General features: G+C 40.8%; 1 protein-coding gene across 2 annotated transcripts in view; it reads right to left on the bottom strand.

The window, feature by feature from the left end:
- The window catches only part of syk (spleen tyrosine kinase), a 138755-nt gene that overhangs the window by 26789 nt on the left and 88348 nt on the right, over positions 1 to 23618 (bottom strand). Inside the window, exons 4-7 of one of the 2 annotated variants that reach the window (XM_078214361.1) lie at positions 21068 to 21206; positions 13542 to 13623; positions 9685 to 9734; positions 4878 to 4946 (exon numbers count right to left, since the gene is read on the bottom strand). In XM_078214361.1, the coding sequence (XP_078070487.1) occupies positions 4878 to 4946; positions 9685 to 9734; positions 13542 to 13623; positions 21068 to 21206 (340 nt within the window). The remainder of the gene's footprint in view (positions 1 to 4877; positions 4947 to 9684; positions 9735 to 13541; positions 13624 to 21067; positions 21207 to 23618) is intronic. The other variant, XM_078214362.1, reaches the window with a different exon arrangement.

Consider the following 23618-nt stretch of genomic DNA (forward strand, 5'->3'; position numbering starts at 1 on the left):
TCACCCAGACGCAGGGAGAACATGCAGACTCTGCACAGACAGTGACCCAAGCTGGGAATTGAACCCGGGTTCTTGGTGCTGTGAGGCAGCTGTGATAACCACTGTGCCAAAGTGTCTTGTATCCTTTCAATAGCTTGGGGCAACACTCAGTGGCCTTATTATAAGTAGTTCCATACTCTTTCTGGCTTTTGGACTGACAGCTATTGCCAACTTTCCCAGAAGCTTGCGGCAGTCAGATACATGACCCCAGTAGCACAGACTATTTTAATGTTATACAAAAGCAAAACTATTCAAACTCAGAAATAAAAACATGAATGCTGGAAATACTCAGCAGGCTAGGTATCATCTGTGGAAACAGAAACAGAGAAATAGTTTTAAATAAGATCACTGACCTGAAGCATTGACTCTGTTTTTCTTTCAACAGCTACTGTCAGGCCTGCGAGTAATTCCAACATTTTCTGTTTCCACAGAATCACAGAACTGTCATAATGCAGAAGGAGGCCATTTGGCCCATTATGTCCACACTGGCTCTCCAAGTGAACAACTCAACGCCTGTCCCTTGGTCCCTGTAACCCTGCACATTTTTCTTTTTCAAATAATGGTCCAATTCCCTTTTGAATGCTTCAGCTGAACCTGCCTCTACCACACTCCAGACCCTAACCACTCACTGCCTAAGAAAGTCTGTTCTCTATCACTTTTACGAATTGCATTAAATCTGTGCCCTCTTGTTCTCCATCCTTTCACAAATGGAAATGATTTCTCCCTATCTACTTTCTCAAGACCTTTCAGAATTTGGAATGCCTCTTATCAAATCCCCTCTCAATCTTCTTTTCTCTACTTAGAAAACCACTCCTAACTTTTACAATCTATCCTCGTAACTGAAGTTCCTGATCCCTGGAACCATTCTCATGAATCTTTTCTGCATCCTCTCGAATGCATTCGCGTCCTTCCTAAACTGGTGCATGGCTTAAGAGTTGGAGAGGGAAGGTTTCAGATTCCTGGACCCTGGGACTGTTTTTGGGGAAGATGTGGCCTGTACAAGCGGGATGGTCAACATCGGAACCTGATACTAACATCCTTGCTGGCGGGTTTGCTAGTGCTGTTGGGATGAGTTTGAACTAGTTTGGCAGAGGGAGGGGACCCAGACTGTTAGCAGAATAGGGACACAGTATAACATAGAAAAGCAATCAGGTCAGAGGGAATATAGAGGTAGTAAGTTTCAAGAGAATAAGACAAGGCTGGAGGACCTCTACTTTAGTGCCAGGAGTATTAAAGGCAAAACAGATGAGTTAAGTGTGAGGGTTGACATGTGTAATTATGATTTAATAGCCATCTCAGAGACCTGGTTGAGTGAGGGGCAGAATTGGCAGCTCAACATGCCGGGATATGGAACCTTCAGGCAAGACAAAGGAGGGGGTAAAAAAAGAGGCGGCATTGCATTATTAGTTAAGGAGGCAGTTACTACGGTAAGGAGAGATGAGATTTTGGAGGGGGCATCAAATGAAGCTTTGTGGGTACAGCTTAAGAATAAAAAAGGGACAGCGATGTTGCTAGGTGTTTATTATAGACCCCCAGATAGTCAGCAGGAAATTGAAGAGCAAATGTGTGTGCAATTCACAGAGGGGTGTAAAAATAATAAGAGGATAATTATTTTAGATGATTTCAACTTTCCTACATTAATTGGGATAGCCATTATGTTAAGGGATTAGACGGAGGAGAGTTCTTAAAATGTATACAGGAAAACTTTTAGGTCAATATGTAGAGGATTCAACAAGAGATGGCGCAGTGCTGGACCTAATTCTGGGGAATGAAGACGGACAGGTGGTTGATGTGTTGGTGGGGGAGCATTTTGGTGATAGCGACCACAATATGGTTCAATTCAACTTTGTTATGGACAAAGAAATTGAGAAGTTGCAGAAAAAGGTTCTGAATAAGGCAGGATCTGGCCAAGGTAAACTGGAACGAGTTACTTGTGGGAAAATCTACAGAAGAACAGTGGGGGGCATTCAATGATGAAATGGGGAGGGTACAGGCCCAACATTTTCCCTCTAGGATAATAGGAAGGTGTAACAAACCCAGAGAACCATGGATGACCAGAGACATCCAGGATACAATGAGAAGGAAAAGAGAGGCTTTTTAACAGGTATAAGGGGAGTAAGTCTGCAGAGGCATTAGTGGAATACAGAAAGTGCAGGGTGGAGCTTAAGAAATCAATTAGGAGAGCAAAGAGGGGATATGAAAAAGCTCTGGCTTGTAAAAGTAGGGAAAATCCTAAGATGTTCTATAAGCATATCAATGGGAGGAGGATAACCAGGGAAAGAGTAAGGCCCATTAAGGACCAAGGGGAAAATCTGTGGGTGCAGGCAAAGGACATTGGTAGGATGTTAAACAAATATTTCACATCTGTCTCCACCCACGAGAATGAGGAAGTAGTTATGGAACTAAGGGAGAGAGACTATGAGGTTCTAGAGAAAATTGTCATAAGGAGTGACAAGGTATTGGAGGTATTGGCGGGCTAAAAGTGGACAAATCTCCAGGTCCAGATGAATTGTGTCCCAGGCTGCTGTGGGAGGTGAGGGAGGAAATTGCAGGGGCTCCGAACCAAATTTTTAATTCTTCTCTGGCCACCGGGGAGGTGCCAAAGGACGAGAACAGCTAACATGGTCCCATTATGCAAGAAAGGTTGTAGAGACAAGCCAAGGAACTACAGACCAGTGAGTCTCATGTCTGTGGTAGGGAAACTACTGGAGAAGATTCTGAAAGAGAGAATCTATCTCCATTTGGAGAGGCAAGGTTTGATCAGGGATAGTCACCATGGTTTTGTCAGAGGGACGTCATGCCTAACAAATTTGATTGAATTTTTTGAGCAGGTAATCAAGTGTGTAGATGAGGGTAGTGCAGTTGATGTAGTTTACATGGATTTCAGCAAAGCCTTTGACAAAGTCCCACATGGGAGACTTATTATGAAGGCAAATGCACATGGGTGATCTGATAAGGTGGATTCATAATTGGTTTAGCGGTAGGAGACAGAGGGTGGTGACAGATGGCTGCTTTAGTGACTGGAGGCCAGTGGCGTACCACAGGGATCTATGCTGGGCCCCCTATTGTTCGTCATTTATATAAATGACTCAGATGTCTTTGTGGGGGATAGGATCAGTAAATTTGCCGATGACACAAAGATTGGCCGGGTGGTTAACAGTGAGGTTGAGTGCCTTGAGTTACAGGAAGATATAGACGAGATGGTCAAATGGGCAAATAAGTGGCAGATGGAATTTAACCCTGAAAAGTGTGATGTGATACACTTTGGAAGGAGTAATTTGACAAGGAAGTATATTATGAAAGGTCTGACACTGGTAAGTTCCAAAGAACAAAGGGACTTTGGTGTATTTGTCCATAGATCTCTGAAGGCAGAAAGGCAGGTTAATAGGGTGGTTAAAAAAGGCATATGGCACACTCGCTTTTATCAATCAGGGTATTGATTACAAAAGCAGAGAGGTCATGATGAAGCTTTATAGCACGTTGGTGAGGCCACAACTGGAGTACTGTGTTCAGTTCTGGTCGCCACATTATAGGAAGGATATGATCGCACTGGAAGGGGTACAGAGGAGATTCACCAGGATGTTGCCTAGGATGGAATATTTAAGTTATAAAGAGAGGTTGGATAGGCTTGGATTGTTTTCTCTGGAGCAGAGAAGACTGAGGGGCGACCTGATTGAGGTGTTTAAGATTACGAGGGACAATGGACAGGGTGAATAGGGAGCCTTCGTTGAAGGGTCAGTTACGAGAGGACACAAGTTAAAAGTGAGGGGTGGGCGTTTTAGGGGGGATTTGAGGAAAAACTTCTTTACCCAGAGGGCGGTAATGGTCTGGAATGTGTTGCCTAGGAGGGTAGTAGAGGCGGGATGCCTCACATCCTTTAAAAAGTACCTGGATGAGTACTTGGCACGCCATAACATTCAAGGCTATGGACCAAATGCTGGCAAGTGGGGTTAGGTGGACAGGTCAGGGCCTTTCATGGTTCGATGCAGACTCAATGGGCCAAAGGGCCTCTTCTGCACTGTGGTATTCTGTGATTCTGATTCTGGTGCCCAGAACTGGATGCAATACTCCAGCAGAGGCAGAAATAATGACTTGTACAAAATCTATATAACCTCCTTCCTCTTGGACTCTATACCGCTATTGATAAAGCCGAGGATAGCGTATACTTTATTAACTGCTCTTCCAACCTGCCCTACACCCTCAATCATTTATGCACTTATACATCGTGGTTCCCCTGCTCTTGCACCCTCTTTAGAATTGTACCCTTTATCTTATATTGTCTCTCAATGTTCTCCCTACCAAAATAAATCACTTCACATTTCTCTGCATTGAACTTCATCTGCCATCTGTGCAGTCATTCCACTGACTTATCTGTGTCCATTTGAAATTCTACACTACCTTTCTCTCAGTTCCAAGTTTTGTCCTAAAATGGTAACCTGAGTGGCATCTGTTGCTCTACAACATTGATTGTGGAGTCGCTTGATGCATATAATTGTTAAATAACATTAATGGATCAGTGATATTTCAATATCAGCACGGTGAGCTATCTATCATTAAATTCCCAGGCACTTGGTCACTTTTAATAAATCGAATAAATATGAGACCAAAATTGGTAAATGTAAGAACAAATAATGTTTAAAAGAAATTATTAAGCTTTATTAATTTATAGCAGACGGGAATGTATTTGCATGCTTTAATTTCTGCACATTCTTAGTGGTTAGTAGTGAGTGCAGAGAGAAAGAAATCTCAGAGATTTTATTAGTAGAGCTCATGCAGAAATCTTATTAGGGATTCAACAGCCTACCAACGCTTGTGAAATAGTTATATGCGTCAAGCACCTTTTTGGAACCCGACTTTGGAAAGGATGAGGATTTGATCCTTGAGAATATTCCAACTTTGCTCTCTTGCTGGAAACCACAATTTCAAAAAGGAAAATTTAATTTCTATTCAAAGCACCATCGTAAATATTTCCTTATTCTAAAATATTGGATAAATTCTTCAAAGAAGGACTTTCATGTAATTTGTTTTGGATTTCTGGCCAACGTTGCAGCTCTTGACCATTCCAAGATTTAATGTACTATAATTCTTTAAATGGAAGCAAAATTGATGGTGAAATGCCAATTAGGTCTAAAGATTGGTAATGGCACAGCATGGTAAGGTATATAACAGAGAAGAGAGTTCTGAACTGGTTAGTTATGGAATGAAATTCTGGGCATGCACACCACTTTAGACTTCCTACTACTTTTGAAATGGAAGCATTGATGAACGTGGTTTGATATGTAGGGGATGTATATGCTGCTCAGTCCAGAAAGCAGCCTGTTTGAATATGCAGACAGTCAATTAGGAACCCAGTAAGATGTGAGCCTATGCACAAATGAACTGGCCTGACATGGTCAACCATTGCATCTTTTTGTGATGCTCAAGGCATGTCCCTCCTAAGGTGTCTGAGATACCACAGCCACAGTATTGTTCACCAATAGATGCTGGCTGTCTGAAACAGTCTAGATAACCATCCAGCAAAGTGGAAGCGCATTATCAAAGTTGTGGCGGAAGGAGAGAGAAGACTCTGGTGCCAAGGGACAGTGGTGTGCACAGTTTCTTTGACAGCTTTTAATGACTGACTTCCTTTCAGGGCTAATTACAAATGGGTGCTGTGTAATTAAAGAAATGTCCAGGAGCACTCGCCAAATTATCCGTGGTTGCCCAATTTAAATGGAACTCAAGCACCCAATGACTTCACACATCCAGACCTCATTACAATTACCACCTTCATGGAGGTATGTTGGTCCTCAGACATCTGTGTCTGATTTTCAGGCATGTTTTAACATGGAGCATACCATGCATTTTCAGGCCTGGTATGCCTGAAAATGCATGGTATGCTCCATGTTAAAACAGAAAACGTAATACCACAAATTATCTTTAACTGAATCCAATATTACAATATTTAGACTTGTCTCCCGTTATCATCACATTGGTGATGAAAACTGTTTTATTAAAATTATTATTAAAATGAGGAAGGTGTGTTCATTTTTTTCCTTTCATTTTCTTTCGGATGATCCACAGCACAGCAATTTGACCATAAACAAAGAAAAGTAATTAAGAAGGACGAAAGTGACAAAGTACCCCTAGTATCCAGTCCCACAACTGCTGTGTCCTCAAATATCTTACCATACGATGCCACAACACACCAATTTTTAAACTTATTAATTGGCACTTTTCATTAGCTTCACTTTCAATTAAAGAAATATTGTTGTAATCTGGAGAAGGTTTAGAAGACAATCCGTTTCTGAGATGGTCCGAACCTGTTAGAAATTTAAGCAAATTTGCATTGCAGAAGATACGTCCACTGCAGGATCAGCTTCGAACACAAGTTTACATTAGTTTTTCTCAATTATTGCATTAACAATTGTTCAATTACTTATTTATGCTTAAAGACCAGTTAAAACTACACATAAATGTCTATAACTGTATCTTGCAAGCGAAATGATGTTTGCGGATATACCAGTGAAAATACCCAAGTTAATACCCAAGTTAATACCCAAGGGGCGGCACGGTAGCACAGTGGTTAGCACTGCTGCTTCACAGCTCCAGGGACCTGGGTTCGATTCCCGGCTTGGGTCACTGTCTGTGCGGAGTTTGCACATTCTCTTCGTGTCTGCGTGGGTTTCCTCCGGGTGCTCCGGTTTCCTCCCACAGTCCAAAGATGTGCGGGCTAGGTTGATTGGCCATGATAAAATTGCCCCTTAGTGTCCTGAGATGCGCAGGTTAGAGGGATTAGTGGGTAAAATATGTAGGGATATGGGGGTAGGGCCTGGGTGGGATTGTGGTTGGTGCAGACTCGATGGGCCGAATGGCCTCTTTCTGTACTGTAGGGTTTCTATGATTTCTATGAATACTCCATGAATTTTTTGAGAATAGTGATTGGCCGACTATAGATGGTCCTGCTGCTTAATATTAATTTGTGCTACCAACAGTATCCATCTTGGAACTGCAGTTATGAACTCAAACAGAACAGAAAAACATTGAGCACCAGGTTGGCTTCATTCATAGATTCACTGTGTGGGTTTTTGAGTGGCGGGCATATTTTTACACAAGGTAAATGTCTAAGTTTAAAGAACAGGTTATCAATTCTTAAACAGTTGTGTCACAATAGAACAAACAGCAATCTTTTATTGTTTTATATTTCTAGTCATGAAACAGAACACAGAACAATAACTCAAAGTCGAGATTAGGAAAACCACCTGACACAAAAAAGGAAAGCCAAAAACTTTGTTTACAGAAGTTTAAACAAAAAAAATGGATGAAATAGTCATACAATTAATGATCTGAAAAGTAGTGGTTTGGGCGAGGGGAAAGTGTAACTGTGAAAAAATATTTTTGAAACTGTCATCATCCAAGTACATGCCTGCAAAATAAAGCAAAGTCCTCAGTTGTAGTACAACAACAACAACTTATATTTACATGGCACCTTTAACATGATAAAATGTCCTAAGGTTCTGTGGGTGGGGGGTCACAAACAGGATGGACTGGGTAGGACAACCGATTTCCATTACTAAAGCACACTAGGGAACCAGATAGGTTCTTTTTGACAATACAAAGTTTCTCATTCACCATTCGAGATATTTGCTTTTATTCCAGATTTAATTAATTCACTGAATTTAAATTGCCGTTGTGGGATTTGAACTCATGCTTCGGAAGCATTATTCGTGGTTATTCGTCCGGTTGCTATTAATTAAGAAGCAACCATCAGCAACAAAGTTATGAAAGGAAAATAAGAGTTCTGCATTTTAAAATGCAGTGATGAACACCAAGAGAAAGCGATTGCATCAAGGTTATTACAGATAATTCTACATAAAAACAAAAATCCCCCAAACTCCCAGCCTGTAAATGCGGTACCAAATTGTTAATCACCATTTCAAGAATCAAACTTTCAAAGACCATCTCAGACCAAATCCGTTCCTGTTTTTGATGTATGAGCAGTTTCGATACTTAAACAGGAGCAAAAGATCAGGATATTGGGATAGGTTTAATGTAGGATTGCTTATGATAGGTGAATTAATGTTCCAAACTACATTGTGTAAGCCTCCAAAAATGAGCAGTTCACTGAAATGATCTTCCTGTAACTCATTTATTTGGCCTACTTGTCAACTTCAGTGGGACAAGCTTGCAGAATGTTCTTAGATGTTAAGTGATTAAATTTTTGAAACCAGACGTTTTATCTCACAGTTTCTCAAAACTGTGAAAAACACCGGAATTCGACTGAGATGTTGCTGCACACCAATAAATTCATGCTGATAAAGGGTTGGTAACAGTGGATTTAAAATTTGTCGCAACATGGCAATTCAATTGAACCAAAAGAATACAGGCAGCACAGTGGTTAGCACTGCCGCCTCGCAGCGCCAGGGACCTAGGTTCAATTCCAGTCTTGGGTCACTATCTGTGTGGAGTTTTCATGTTCATCTCGTGTCTGAATGGGTTTCCTCCCACACTCCAAAAATGTTCGGGTTAGGTTGATTGGCCGTGCTGAATTGCCCCTTAGTGTCGGGGGACCAGCAGGGTAAATATGTGGGGTATGGGGATAGGGCCTGGGTGGGATTGTTGTCAGGTTCAATGGTCTCAATGGCCTTCTTCAACACTGTAGGGATTGTACGAGATTTGAATAAACTGTATGTTAAATTAAAGTTTTATTTTACACATGTACTGCTGCTAGTGTATTACCTTCTTCCGAATTTATTTCCTGTCATCCCAATGTGTTAAGGTAAGATAAAGTCGCCATAGTCCCAAATAAGAACAAAAGAACATAAAAACTAGAAGCAGGAGTAGGCCATCTGGTCCCTCGAGTCTGCTCCGTCATTCAATAAGATCATGGCTGATCTTTTCGTGGACTCAGTTCTACTTACCCACCTGCTCACCATAACCCTTAATTCATAGAATCATAGAAACCCTACAGTGCAGAGGAAGGCCATTCAGCCCACTCAGGGGCAAATTAGCATGGCCAATCTACCTAACCCACCCATCTTCAGACTGTGGAAGGAAAACCGGAGCACCCGGAGGAAACCCACGCAGACACGGGGAGAATGTGCAAACTCCACTCAGACAGTCACCCAAGGCTGGAATTGAACCCAGGTCCCTGGCGCTGTGAGACAGCAGTGCTAACCACTGTGCCACCGTGCTGCCATGAATTCCTTTACTTTTCAAAAATGTATCTATCCTTGCCTTAAAAACATTCAATGAGGTCACCTCAACTGCTTCACTGGGCAGGGAATTCCACAGATTCACAACCCTTTGGGTGAAGAAGTTCCTCCTCAGCCCATAGGCTGCTCTCCTCTTTTGGGCGGGGGAGAGCTGACTGGTGATGATTTAACCTGAGGATCACCACACCTCAGGCAATGGGCAAGGTTGAGAAGGCAGGCTTTAATGAACAACCTCAGCTGGTATGGGAATTAAACCTGCGTTGTTGCTGTTGCTCTGCAACACAAACCAACTGTCCAGCCAACTGAGCTAAACTGACCCTTGGTATGTGTTAAGACAACATAAAGGTATACCATAGTCAGATATGTTTTCTTAAATCAATGAGCAGTCGAGTCGTTTTAAAGAATCTGTAAGCTGCTCAGCTCTTTATCACAGTGTTAAATACATTCTTACCTGAGGATGGTTACTTGGAACTGGTGGTGCAGGAGTTAACCCAAAGGAATCTAAAAAGCAAAATCACAATAAGAATGTCTATGGGACACAATTAGAAGTTATATAAGCTGCATATTATGTGTAGCTCTTTATGTGGCATTTCAATAATTCTTGAATAAAGGCTGTGGGAAAAAACTAATTCTTTGTATCGAATTGTAATATTGCTTCATTTGAAATCATGGCCACAAGTTTCAAAACATGTCACACTTACAGCATGAACAGTTGTAGGCAATGTTATTTTCAGCAAACTTGTGACGCAAATGTTTAAATGACAGGCTGAAAGTTTACTGCATAAGGTGCAAATGTCACAGGAACTAACAGTTTTGCTAGTTCCACAGCACATTACAAAATTCACAAGGAAGGAGGGTAGTCGAAAGAGATGCTCAGTACGCCAGGATTGAGTGAAATCCTTTCCTCCTCTAAATTCTTGCACCCCCTCTTGCCATACCATTCAGGAGCAGTTTGAAAATATAGTGGGGGTATTCTCCTGCCATTTACACCGGCGGGATTCTCTGGTCCCGCTGGCAGCGCATGCCGTCCCGTGGGATTCGTGGCAGCCTGGGAGTGACATCAATGGGAAATTGACCAAAGAATCCTGCCGCCAACAAACAGTGTGCCACTTCCTGCCGTCAAGAAACACATGGCTGAGAGGCCAGAGAATTCTCCCCAATATTGTTGCAATTGACCCCATGCACATTACAATCCCATCATAAAATTATTTTATAGTTCTTCAAAAGACATATATTTTTACCTTTTAGCGCAAGTAGCAACTGAGTGGTAGTAAATTATTAATATATTGTTGAATGTGTTCATTGATAGTAGCAACATCATACCAGCCCTGTTGCACCATTACTATTATCACCATCATGTTAAAAGCTATGTAGGGATGATACCAGGCAAGTATTCTTAGATCTAAAGAAACTGATTTTGCAGCACTAAGTCAAACACTTGAGAAGGTCCCAGCTATTATGAGTTTATGTTGAGTTAATTGATCTCAAGTGAGTCCCTTTGGACAATGGGTGGACAAAATAAAAAGAGCCAAGCTGTCTTCTCCTCATTGGTATCTTGCAGAAAGGGCAAATCTACATCTGTCCGGTGGATTAAGAAACAGGCTAGGCTGTGATGTCTCTTGTAGTTGAATAGCTTGCTCAACTCATTGTCTGAGCTATATACCTGAAGAAAGACCAGATGGAAAAGGCATCCAAGGGGAAATGATGCCTGCAAATCTGAGAGTCAGCATCTTCAGATGAGGAACGATAAATTAGAAAAAAACTAGATAGAAAGTAAATAAATATTTGATGTTTCACTTTTTAAAAACTAACCATATTGAGGTAATTTTCCAGGTAAATTTCCTCAAGCAGAACAGTTTCACTTATGTTGAGTCAAACACCACAAGAGGAAGCCATTCTGCCTATTGAGTCCATATGAGGAGCAATCCAGTCAGCCCCTTTGCCCTGCCCTATCCCCAGAACCTTGCAAGTTTACTTCCCTCAAGTGCTCATCCATCCAATTTCCTTTTGAAATCATTGACCATCTCCACTTCCACCACCCTGCTAAAGCAGTGAACTCCATTGACTTTTTAATGTATACAAATGACTTGGATATTGGAGTACAATTTCAAAATTTGCCAATTAGTACTCGCGCTGTAAAAATGTTCACCCTCATATTCTTCCTGCACCCTAAGTCCAAAACCTTATATCTATGGCCCTTAATCCTTGTTTCATTGGATAATGGGAGCAGGTTTTCTATCTAAAGCTGTCACTATCTTGTATACCTCTATCAAATCTCCCCTCCATTTCCTTTCCTCCAAGGAGAACAACCCCAGCTTCACCAACCTAAACTTGTAGCTAAACTCCTTCATCCCTGGAACTATTCTGAAAAATCTCCTCTGCACCCTCTCAAGGACCTTCACATCCTTCTGAAAGTGTGATGACCAGGAATTTCTCTGTGGCCTAATTTATCAAGCTTTATCAAAGTTCAGCATAATTTATCTGCTGTTGAACTCAACACCTCTAATTATGAAGCTCAACATCCCTATGTTAAGCTAATTACTCCATCAATCTATCTTACCACATTAAAAAGGTCTATGGACATGCATCCCAAGTTCCCTCTGTTCCTGCATTTTCTTAGAACTGTCATTAAATTTATATTATTTCTCCCTATTCCTTCTTCCAAATGCATCTAAGACTGGGAGTGCTTGGAATGGATAAATCATCTTATGATTTGACACGTGTCTACCCAATCTGTTAGCCTATCTGTCCTGTCTATTGGTATCATCCTCGGTGTTTCTCCCACCTTATTGGTATCCAAGTCATCTGTATATTTTACAAATTCTATGGACTTAGCATTGATCCTTGGGGAAAACCATTGTCTCCTGTTCTTCAATCTCAAAATCAACCATTTACCACAACTTACTGTTTTTCTGTCTCACTTTGTTTTATCCAAGCTATCACTGAACCCTATTCCTTGATTTTGTTGAGTGGTCTTTTGTGTGGTATTTTGTTAAATGCTTCTTAAAAATCCATATAGACACCATCCATTGCATTCCCTTCATCAATCTTCTCTATTACTTCATCAAAAACTTTAATTAAATTAGTCAAGCTTGATCTGCCTTCTACAAATTGGTGCTTGCTCTCTTTAATTAAGTCAAAAAATTAGGGTGGCATGATGGCACAATGGTTAGCATTGCTGCCTCACAGCACCAAGGACCTGGGTTCAATTCTGGTCTCGGGTCACTGTCTGTCTGTTTGCATGTAAGAGCATAAGAACTAGGAGCAGGAGTAGGCCATTAGGCACATTGAGCCTGTTCCGCCATTCAATAAGATCATGGCTGATCGTTTTGTGGACTCAGCTCCACTTACCTGCCCGCTCACCATAACCCTTAATTCCTTTACTGTTCAAAAAGCTATCTATCTTTGCCTTAAAAACATTCAACGAGGTAGCCTCAACTCTTTCTTCCTTCCTAACTGTTCTGAACACTTTGATGCCATGTTTCTGAAATTGCCACTACATTATATTTCCATACAGATATTTGCACTTATAGTCACCACCTTATTGACCATACTTTGTGCATTTATGCACATGCACTGTAAATGTATCATGTATTCATGATAGTCCTTTTCAGTCTGCTGCCATCTAATATGGCACTACTTTCTTCTCTAATACAATTCAGCACTCATTATGCACCTTAATCGCCTTTCTACTACTTCCTTTGTTATACCTCTCATTTTATGCACTTTATACTTCTGTATATCAGTGTCCATTCCTCTGTTACTTTAGCTTAAACCTTCCCCAACCACACTGGTGAACCTCCCCATATGAACATTCCTGCTGAGGTGCAATCTATCCCTTTTTTAAAATCGGTACATTCTGACCTAGAACAAATCCCAATGCCCGAGAAATCGAGAGACCTCCCTCCTGCACCATGTCTTAAATTATGTATTGGTCCTTCATATATTCCTGTTTCCATTTTTACTGGCACATTTCACTGGGAGTGATCTGGAGATACTACATTCACAGTCCTACATTTTAACTTCCTCCCTAGCTCCTGAGAATCTGACCACAGAACCTCAATACTCAATCTCTTTATGTATTGGTCTCAACATATATCAAAACTTGTGGATCATTCCCTTTTCCCTGCAGAAGGTTCTGCAACCTCTCCATGATGTCCTTTTCCCTGACAGCACAGTAAAATGTTGAACTTTGAATTCTCACGGTGCGTCGCTGGCTTTATTCTTCTCCAGCAAGCAACATTAGCTCTCTTGCTTCCTCCTCTGTCTATCTCAATAATAAATAGCAATGCAAAAGTGGCAACATACCAACTGGATGATCAGGATTTGGACACGGTTCAGTGAGAACTTGCAGAAGACCGTCAGACTTGTAGTAGTAATGGTCAACCATCTAAAGAGAAGATTTTCCATAAAATTCAGGATACATACAACCATGCTTTAGATTGAAACATTTGTCAGATTCTCTCAACATCTCTTTTTTGCAGTTATAAGACATAACCATTTATTTCTGACCTGTTCTCTATCTGCTGTAAGTAAGCATCATTATATTAGTTTCATTTTTCTCTGCACTATTTTGCTCTGCAAATGAGTTGACAAATGCACAAAGACACTTTAAGCACAAATATTAATCAGCGCAATACTGAAAAAATGATAATTGCCTCTTTTCCTAAAATAATGTCACTTCACCTTGCTGTCTATTTTTTTCTATCTTCCTTTCTCACTTCCTTTCTTTTGCCATTCAAAACGTATATTACTTTTAAAGTTAATGGAGACTCCATTTGTGGTTAATATAAATTATGCTTAAAATTCCTTGATGTTTTGTACCATTTTGGCCAATTCCAGCAAATTACATTGAAAAAAACAGCAGAACAGTGTGGAAAGCCTCGGCTGGTGTGTTTTTCTGCTTCCCAGTAGTCAATCTTTGGCAATTCAAGATTGACCATTTTTAATATCTCTCATTTTTGGTGGTTTCCCCCATACTTAAATACATAGAGGTTCAACATAATTGCAGAAGTTCACTTCTTTGGCTTTCATGTGCTCTGACATTGGGAAGAGCACAATTGAAATAAGAAAAGAAAAGTCTATTTTTTGAAAAGGAGCAGGGAAGCTGTCATGCGGAAGTTGGCTGCTATGGTCTGCAGATTATTGAGAAGGTTCCATTGGAGGCAGGTGAGTGAGAAGTCATTAAATCACGTTGGTCTTGGGTTGCAGGTGCAACAGGTGATCAAGAAGGCAAATGGGATGTTGGCCTATATCGCAAGGGGGATAGAATATAAAAGCAGAGATGTCTTGCTGCATCCGTACAGGGCATTGGTGAGGCTGCAGCTGGAATACTGTGTGCAGTATTGGTCCCCTTATTTGCGGAAGGATATATTGGCCTTGGAGGGAGTGCAGAGAAGGTTCACCAGGTTGATACCAGAGATGAGGGGTGTTGATTATGAGGAGAGACTGAGCAGATTGGGTTTGTACTCGTTGGAATTTAGAAGGCTGAGGGGGGATCTTATAGAGACCTATAAGATAATGAAGGGGCTGGATAGGGTAGAGATGGAGAGATTCTTTCCACTTAGAAAGGAAGCTAGAACTAGAGGGCACAGCCTCAAAATAAAGGGGGGTCAGTTTAGGACAGAGTTGCGGAGGAACTTCTACTCTCAGAGGGTGGTGAATCTCTGGAATTCTCTGCCCACTGAAGTGGTGGAGGCTACCTCGTTGAATATGTTTAAATCACGGATAGATGGATTCCTGATCGGTAAGGGAATTAGGGGTTATAGGGATCAGGCGGGTAAGTGGAACTGATCCACTTCAGAACAGCCATGATCTTATTGAATGGTGGGGCAGGCTCGAGGGGCTAGATGGCCTACTCCTGCTCCTATTTCTTATATTCTTATGATTAGATAGTCCAGTTGGGGTGGAGCTGGACAAGGCAGAGTGGTGGGGGATGAGGACAATTCTAATCAAACAAAGAAACTTGGTTATACTCAGATGTTAACCTTGCAGGTTTCAGTCGGAAGTGGGATGAAATTTGAATCATATAGAGCAGAGAGAGTGAAACTGACCTCATGGGAAGAAAAAAATGTAAAAAATTGAAGTATGTTATTTAAATAGTTAAAATAGAACCTAAAATTAAAGGACATCTTGTTTTTAAAAATAAATTCCTATTGGGCTCTTGTGATAATGAGTAGTTCATGGTTCCATATGGTTGGAGCAGACAAACGTTAGGGTCTGACCAAAGCTATGGTCACATTTAGACATAAAACAGTTTTAGTTACATTCTCACAATATAATAAACATACAATATTACATTACGTATGTGAATTTTTAAACAGAAATATGTACATGTGAATAAAAGAAAAGAACGACCTCTGGTTGGCTATTGCTGCTGCTTGCAAATTCAATAAAGCAGCCAGTGGTAGATCAAGACAAAGAATACATGGAATTTTCTGATCACTGTTTACTATAGGGATTACGATAAAACTGAACTCTGTTTTGGGTTTCAATTACAATATTCCTTTCTAAATTACTACCAACAGAATTAGATAAGCTGCTTATTCATCTCATTGCTGGTTGTAGAATCTATAGTGTGTGCTAAATAGCTGCCATACTTTCATTAAAAAATACTAATAACTTTTTAAGTCCTAAAGCAAATGTAGGTCTCTCTTTCTTAAAACTAGGATTTCCGGCTTCAGCAGATTTATGGAATATTCCAACACTTCTGTTGTAACAGTTGGCAAAACATGCATTGGGAATTTGCTTAGCGATTCTCCGAATCAGCCACTGGAAGCTCTGTCTTTGGAATTCCTGATGAAGTTATGGTGCCAGCTGGGAGTACCCCTGAGGGCATTTCTGGTGACATTATCTGCCTATGCATATCTCTTAAAATCCTCTCTAAGCATTTTTCAAATGATAAATTCCTTTGAAATTATTGATGGACAAGACAATGACAGACCATATGGTTTGTAGGCTTCCATCATTTTCAAATGAAGTGGAAATGATTTGTCTGCAGCCAAGAAGTTTTGCATATTTCTGCTTCTGTTGTGCAGTCAGTCATAGCTCTTCCACTGCACACATGTTACACTGAGCATTCTGTTGTTTTTTTTCATTGTATTAGCGATACAGAGAGCCTCAGGGCCATCTCATTTTAAAAATAATGTCTGTACTCTGAAAGTTAAATGACATTTCACACCCCATCATCCACAGAGTACTTCTCAAATATTTCAGATGTGAGTAGTTTTAAAGTTTATTTTTATCTTTTCATCTTTCCCTTTGTACACCAGACAGCAGAATCAGGAACTGTATTCAAACAAGCATCAAATCCATTGAGAATTACACTCATCTCTGTTTGATTGCTGAGAAACCAACTTTTCAATTTTCTTCTGATTCTTATGTGTAATTTTGAAAGACGATCATGTTGAGTTTTACACCATGCAATATGAAATGAAGTTTATGCATACATTTGCAATAATGAGTGAAATTAAAAGTAAACTAATATAGAACAAAGAACAAAGAAAATTACAGCACAGGAACAGGCCCTTCGGCCCTCCAAGCCTGCACCGACCATGCTGCCCGACTGAACTAAAACCCCCTCCGCTTCCGGGGACCATATCCCTCTAGTCCCATCTCATTCATGTACTTGTCAAGATGCCCCTTAAAAGTCACTACCGTATCCGCTTCCACTACCTCCCCTGACAACAAGTTCCAGGCACCCACCACTCTAAAAAATCTGCATTGTCCATCTCTTTTAAAACTTGCCCCTCGCACCTTAAACCTATGCCCCCTTGTAATTGACTCTTCCACCCTGGGAAAAAGCTTCTGACTATCCACTCTGTCCATGCCTCTCATAATCTTGCAGGCTTCTATCAGGTCTCCCCTCAACCTCCATCGCTCCAGTGAGAACAAACCAAGTTTCTCCAACCTCTCCTCATAGCTGATGCCCTCCATACCAGGCAACATCCTGGTAAATCTTTTCTGTACCCTCTCCAAAGCCTCCACATCCTTCTGGTAGTGTGGCGAACAGAATTGAACACTATATTCCAAGTGCGGCTTCACTAAGGTTCTATAAAGCATTAACATGACTTGCCATAGGTAAAAGGTAAAAGGACATACTCCATTTTTCAAATGGTCTCTCCCATTTTTTCCAATTTCACACCAACCAACCTTGTGGTTTCTCTGAACAAATTGGCAATTTAATGACAACTTGTGCTAAATTAAGGACAGTTTTATGTTATACACCTAGCCCTACTGGAAGCTAATTTCAAACTACCCAAAATAAACACCTATAGATTTGTACAACTAGCACAAACAGGAGACTCATTCCATCAGCTTGACTTGCTCCCCGATGATCCCAACCGATCCTACTTCAATTATTTTTATTTTACTTGGATTTCCTTTCTCTGCTGTGGAATGTGACTAAATTCAAAATCACAGTGACCGGAATTGTACCGCCCTGCCTGCCATGGGAATCAGAGCGGGTGAGGGTCTGTTGACCTCAGGTGGAATTTTATGGTTTCTGGACGAGTGAGTCCGTAAAATCCCGCCCAGTGTCTCTGTGAAGGGTGGGCAAAAAAATAAGTAATTTTTTCAAATGATTTCGCATTTCAAATTGTTCAACGTTTACTATCCTAGTGCTGCACTACTTTGATGGAATGTTACCTGAGGCAATATTAAAATATTATCCCTCCCATTGTTCCAGTAATAGTTTGGGGAAACACTTATGAAACAATCAAAGAGAAATAATCCAATTATTCCAGTCCATGCTATTTGACCAATTTAAATTATAACTGCAGCAGCAGGCAAAAGAAGAGATGGCAATGTTTGGGTTGGTGTCTGCAACTACCATGAACTTGGTGCACTTGGAATAGATCCATCCAACTGAATAAGTATTGCTTCTGCCAAGGCTTCCAGAGAGGCAGCTGCAGTCCCAAGTTTACAATATTACACAGCCTAAAGCAGCATTGGAACCTCACAAAAAGAAATTAACAAATGAAGAATTCAAAAGAAATAAGGAGATTGGCATAATGAGATAGATTGAAGTTTAGAAAGAGGGTATTGAATTGCTCCAAAAGAAGTGAAACCTGATTAAAGGCTTTACTCGGCTATTATTGGTGTAGATCAAGCAATAGTTCAGTTACTATTCATAAAAGGGCCTGGATAATTAGCTCTTCCACAGCAGACCTGCAAGAGTCAGGAGCAATTAAATGTGAAAAGCTCACAAAATGTCCTCAACACACCACACACACACACCAAGATGTTAATAATGTTGGCTTCTAACGTTCCATTGTGGAAAGTGGGACACTTAATTAACATTTCCAAGTTGGATTCCCACAGTGCGATGGGCCCAAATTTAAAATTTACTGTTGCTGCATATGCTGCCCAGGGATTGGGAAAATTGGCAGTGAAAGAAAGGTGGTAGCTATCAGCTCCACAAATTAGATGCATCAGTCATCACTTCGTGTAGGCCCAGGGGAGCAGGAGTTCTCCCCTCAGACCCTCAAGGATGCTTTTGGCCTCCACTAGCCCCAGATGCTAACTTTTTCCTGCTTCCCCCTACCCTGATCCCTGACCTAACCGTGATTCGACCTCTGCTCAGTGCTTCCAATCATGGGCCTCCCTGACCTCCTGATTGCTAAGGATAGTCCCCAAGGTTCTCAATTGTGGCCTCCTACCATTAGTGTAGCCTCCTGTCTGCTGGCTTGCCAGTTCATTTAAACGGATGTCATGCAGGACTAAGAGATAAATGAGATTTTGAAATTAAGATTGTCAGAAGCTCTTATGCTGCTGGCTTTGCTGAGTTCTTTGGTTGTTTGTGGCCTCACCCACAACCTCCTCACCTCTCTGTAAATATCGACCGAGGTGTAACAAGGTTTAGATTCATGCTATGGAATGGGCTAACATTGGAATCCCATGCCCTGTACTATGCAGATGTATACAATTTCATCTTTGAGAAACCAAAGTGCAGGATAACAGCAGGTTGTAAAAATAAGGTAAATAATAAGGTATATTAGGATGTAGTGTTTGGTTTTTAAAAGCCTGAAGATTACAGAAAAGAAAAACTGGAAGAGGTCGAGCTCCACAGTTTTGAGATTTTTGAAAGGAATGCATTAAGAGTAGGAGGCCACACGATTTCAACGTGAAATTTCTCATCCAGTGAGTTCCAAACATAGATTGTGTAGCTGGTGAAGGCATCAAATGGATAATAGGTGCCTTCTCATGGGGATGGTGATGAAGTTGAACGGTGAGTTTGTAGACTTGTTATTAGAATCTCAGATGTTTGTTCCATCACCCACAAAGGAAAAATTAATTTAAATTTAAGGGCAAAGGCTCTGCTGGCAAATGCATTACCTGGTCAAGTACTGAACTAAATGGGCCAGGAAGTGCTAAATTTAATCCCTAAATAATGTGATAAGAACTGTGAGAATAGTGATGGGAATTTATGAAATTGGCTTGCAGAGCACTGTTCTGATCTGTTTAATTGAGTTGGTTGATAAAAGTGGGATTATTTTACAAAATCTTATAATTACTATACTTGTGCCCTAGGTTCCAGCTTGGTACTTTTTATTTACATAAAGGTTTATTTTCCTCAGGACATGATTTGTGACACTGTGGTTAACACATCTGCACTAAATTCCTACCTGCCCTGTTTATAAACTAACGCAGCAATGGTCAAATAGTCTGATCATATTCAATCCCTAGGAATGAGAGAAGAGGGAAGGCTCTTAACTACTGGTACTTGTGGAACTGTACTGACATAAATCACTGGGTTCAGAATGGGGGGAGCAAAGAAAATTAAAATTAAGAAATGATCAGTGTGTCAGTGAAAGTTAAACTATGTTTACATATTAAATTCTGATAAAATATGTCACTCTTATGCTTTTAGCAAGAAAGGTGCAGCAAATTTTGGATATCTGCTATTTATGTAAGAACGTACAAAATAGGAGCAGAAGTAGGCCATTTGACTCCTTGTGCCTGCTCTACCACTTGATATGATCTTGGCTGATTCGTTTGTGTTTCAAGTTCTACAATCTCATCTCCCCCTGATAACCTTTGATTTCCTTGCCTAACAAGAATCTATCCAACTCCCCCTTAAAAATATTCAGTGATCCCCCCCCCCACCCCCCACACCTCCACCGCTTTCTGAGGCAGAGTTGCAAAGGCACACAACCCTCTGAGACACAAAGATGTTTCCTCATCTTTGTCCTAAAAGGACAACACTTTTTAAACTGTGTCCCCCAGCACTAGACAAGAGAAAACATACTTTCCACATCCACCTTGTCAAGGCCTTTCAGAATTTTATACACTTCAATTAAGTTACCTCTCACATTTTAGCACATTGGTTGACATATTCATGTTAAATTGTTGTCTTAATGTAAATAGGTTATAACATTAAAACAGAGCAGATCTGAATTCAGTGCAAATGTGTGAACAACTGTGTTACAAATAATGTAAGAAGTTTAACAACACCAGATTAAAGTCCAACAGGTTTATTTGGTAGCAAAAGCCACACAAGCTTTTGCTACCAAATAAGCCTGTTGGACTTTAACCTGGTGTTGTTAAACTTCTTACTGTGTTTACCCCAGTCCAACGCCGGCATCTCCACATCATGATTACAAATAATGCCCAGGGGAAATTAAACCCTTGTATAAATAAAACAGAACCAAGCTGGGTCCTAGGGTACAGGCATAGTAATTATCAGAGTCTGTAAAATAATCCAACTTTTATCAGCCAATTCAATTCAACAGATCACAACAGTGCTGTGCATTTTGCACTGAATGAGTAAAAGGACAGTGTTGCGAAATATATTCAGCTAATCAACAAAACGCTTGAGCATTGGGTTACTCTACCTGCCAGAGGGTGTCAAATTTTTTCCCATCTGGAATGGATAGCTTCCCTGTTTTGTCCCTGTCAATTCGGTAATGATATATTTTACCCTCGTGAATCAAGCAGAGAGCATACGACCCCTTGTCATCACGATCTCTTACTCTGGAGAGAAAGAGAAATTACAATGATTATTCAGGCAAAGTCAGTGTCAATATCCATTCACAACTTCAATTGCATTAGTTCTCTGTTGGACTCTCATGGTGCGATAAGCAGCAGAATGTCAGTCAAAACCATTTATTGGAAGGCTATTTTGAGACTCTCAATCCAGCCATGTATTTTCACTGTGCAATGCAACAAGCCTGACGTAACCACTGCTCGAAATAACTGGCTGTTTGATGCAATATAATTAATGTCTTTGTGATTGTCTTCAGTGGAAATGGTCAAGTGGACTATTCCTTAATAATAGCAAATTTATTGCCCATTTAAACTTTTTTTAAACTTCTCTCATGGGGATGAGAGTTCCGACGGCCAGTATTGATTGCCCATCATTATAGCCCTTAAGAAGGTGTCGCTGAGCTGCCACCTTGAAGAGCTCTAGTCCATGTGGTGCAGGTACATCCACAATGCTGTTGGGAGTTCCAGATTTTTGATCCAGAGAAGGAATGACAATATAGCTCCAAGTCAAATGGTACATGGATTGGTGAGGAACATGCAGGTTGCAATGTTTCCATGTACCAGCTGCCCTTGTCCTTCGGGTGGGAGAGGTCGCAGGTTTGGCAGATGTTGTCAATGGAGGCTTGGTTAGTTGCTGCAGTGCATCTTGTAGATGGAACAAATTCTGATGTAGTTCTATGTAGGTTGTTGACAATTATCATAGCTAATAGTTTTATTTTAGACGGGCAAAAACAAAGTGGAATTACTCCTAGATTTCTGTTCATGCAACAAGATATGTAAACGCTCAAGGTTTTGTCACTTCACGTCAGATAATTGATTAATGATATCACGGAAACATAGAATTGCTACGATGCAGGAGGTGGCTGTTTGGCCCATTGTGTCTGCACTGGTTCTCAAACAAGCATCATGACTTAGTGCCATTTTCCTGCCATTTCACCATATCCCTGCACATTGTTCCTATTCAATAATCATCTTATGCCCTCTTGAATGCCTTGATTGAACCTGCCTCCACCATACTTACACGCAATGCATTCCATACCCAAACCACTTGTGTGAAAAGAAATTCTCACATTTGCTTCTTTTGCAAATCACTTTATATCTGTACTCTTTCACTCCTTTTATGAGTCGGAACAGTTTCTCCCTATCTACTCTGTCCAGCAACCTCATGTTTTTGAACATCTCTATTAAATCTCCTCTCAGCCTTCTTCCCTCCAAAGAGAACAATCCCAATCTCTCCAATCATAATTGAAGTTTCTCATCCTTGGAACCATTCTTGTAAACCTCTTCTGCACTCTCTACAGTGCATTCACATTCTTTCTGTAGTGTGGCACCCAGAACTGTACACAATACTCAAGCTGTGGTCTAACTTGTGCCTTGTATAGGTTCAACATAACGCCGTTGCTCTTGTACTCTATATCCTATTAATATGACCCAGGATAATATATGCTTTACTAACTGCTCTCTCTATGTGTCCTGCCACCTACGCATATGTATATATACCCAGGTCCCTCTGCTCCTGAACCCCCTTAAGAATTTTATCCCTTATTTTATATTGGCCAGAACTTTACCGTCCTGCCCGCCATGGGAATCGGAGCAGGTTGAGGGGCGGACCATGGAAAGGTCCAGACCTCAGGCAAGAGTTTACGGTTTTGGAATGAGTGAGGCCGTAAAATCACGCCCATTGTCTCTCCATGTTCTTCCTATCAAAATGCATCACCTTGTACTTCTCTGCATTGAACTTCATCAGCCACCTATCTGCCTGCTCCACCAACTTGTCCAGTCCTTTGGTACCTCTACACTCTCCTTTTCACTGTTTACAATGCTTCCAAGCTTTGTATCATCCGCAAACTTTGAAACTGCTCCCTGCACACCAAGATCTAGATCATTAATATATTTCAGGAAAAGCAAGATCCCAATACTGACCCTGGGGAACATCACTACAAATCTTCACCCAGCCCAAAAAATATTCATTGACCGTCACTCTCTGCTGCATACTATTCACCCAATTTTGTGTTCATGTTGCTACTGTCCCTTTTATTCCAAAAGCCATTACTTCTCTCACAAATCTGTTGTGTGGCACTGCATGCACACCATGTACACCATCAACAGCATTATCCTCATTGACTGTTTCTGTTACCTCCTCAAAAAACTTCCACAAATTAGTTAAACATGATTTTCACTTTAGAAATCCATGCCGGCTGTTCCTAATCAACCCATGTTTTTCCATGTGACTACCAATTCTATCCCGAATAATTGCTTCTAGAAGCCTCTCCACTATTGGTGTTAAACTCACTGAGTCTGTAATTGCTGGGGCTATCCATTTCTGCAGATCAGAAGCTGTTTTTGGAATATGCCAAAGAGAGTAACTTCTCTAACGCATCCCAAAGCTTCTATCAGTGG

The sequence above is a fragment of the Mustelus asterias genome, chromosome 6 (genome assembly GCF_964213995.1).
Source record: "Mustelus asterias chromosome 6, sMusAst1.hap1.1, whole genome shotgun sequence".
Classification (NCBI taxonomy): Eukaryota; Metazoa; Chordata; class Chondrichthyes; order Carcharhiniformes; family Triakidae; genus Mustelus; species Mustelus asterias.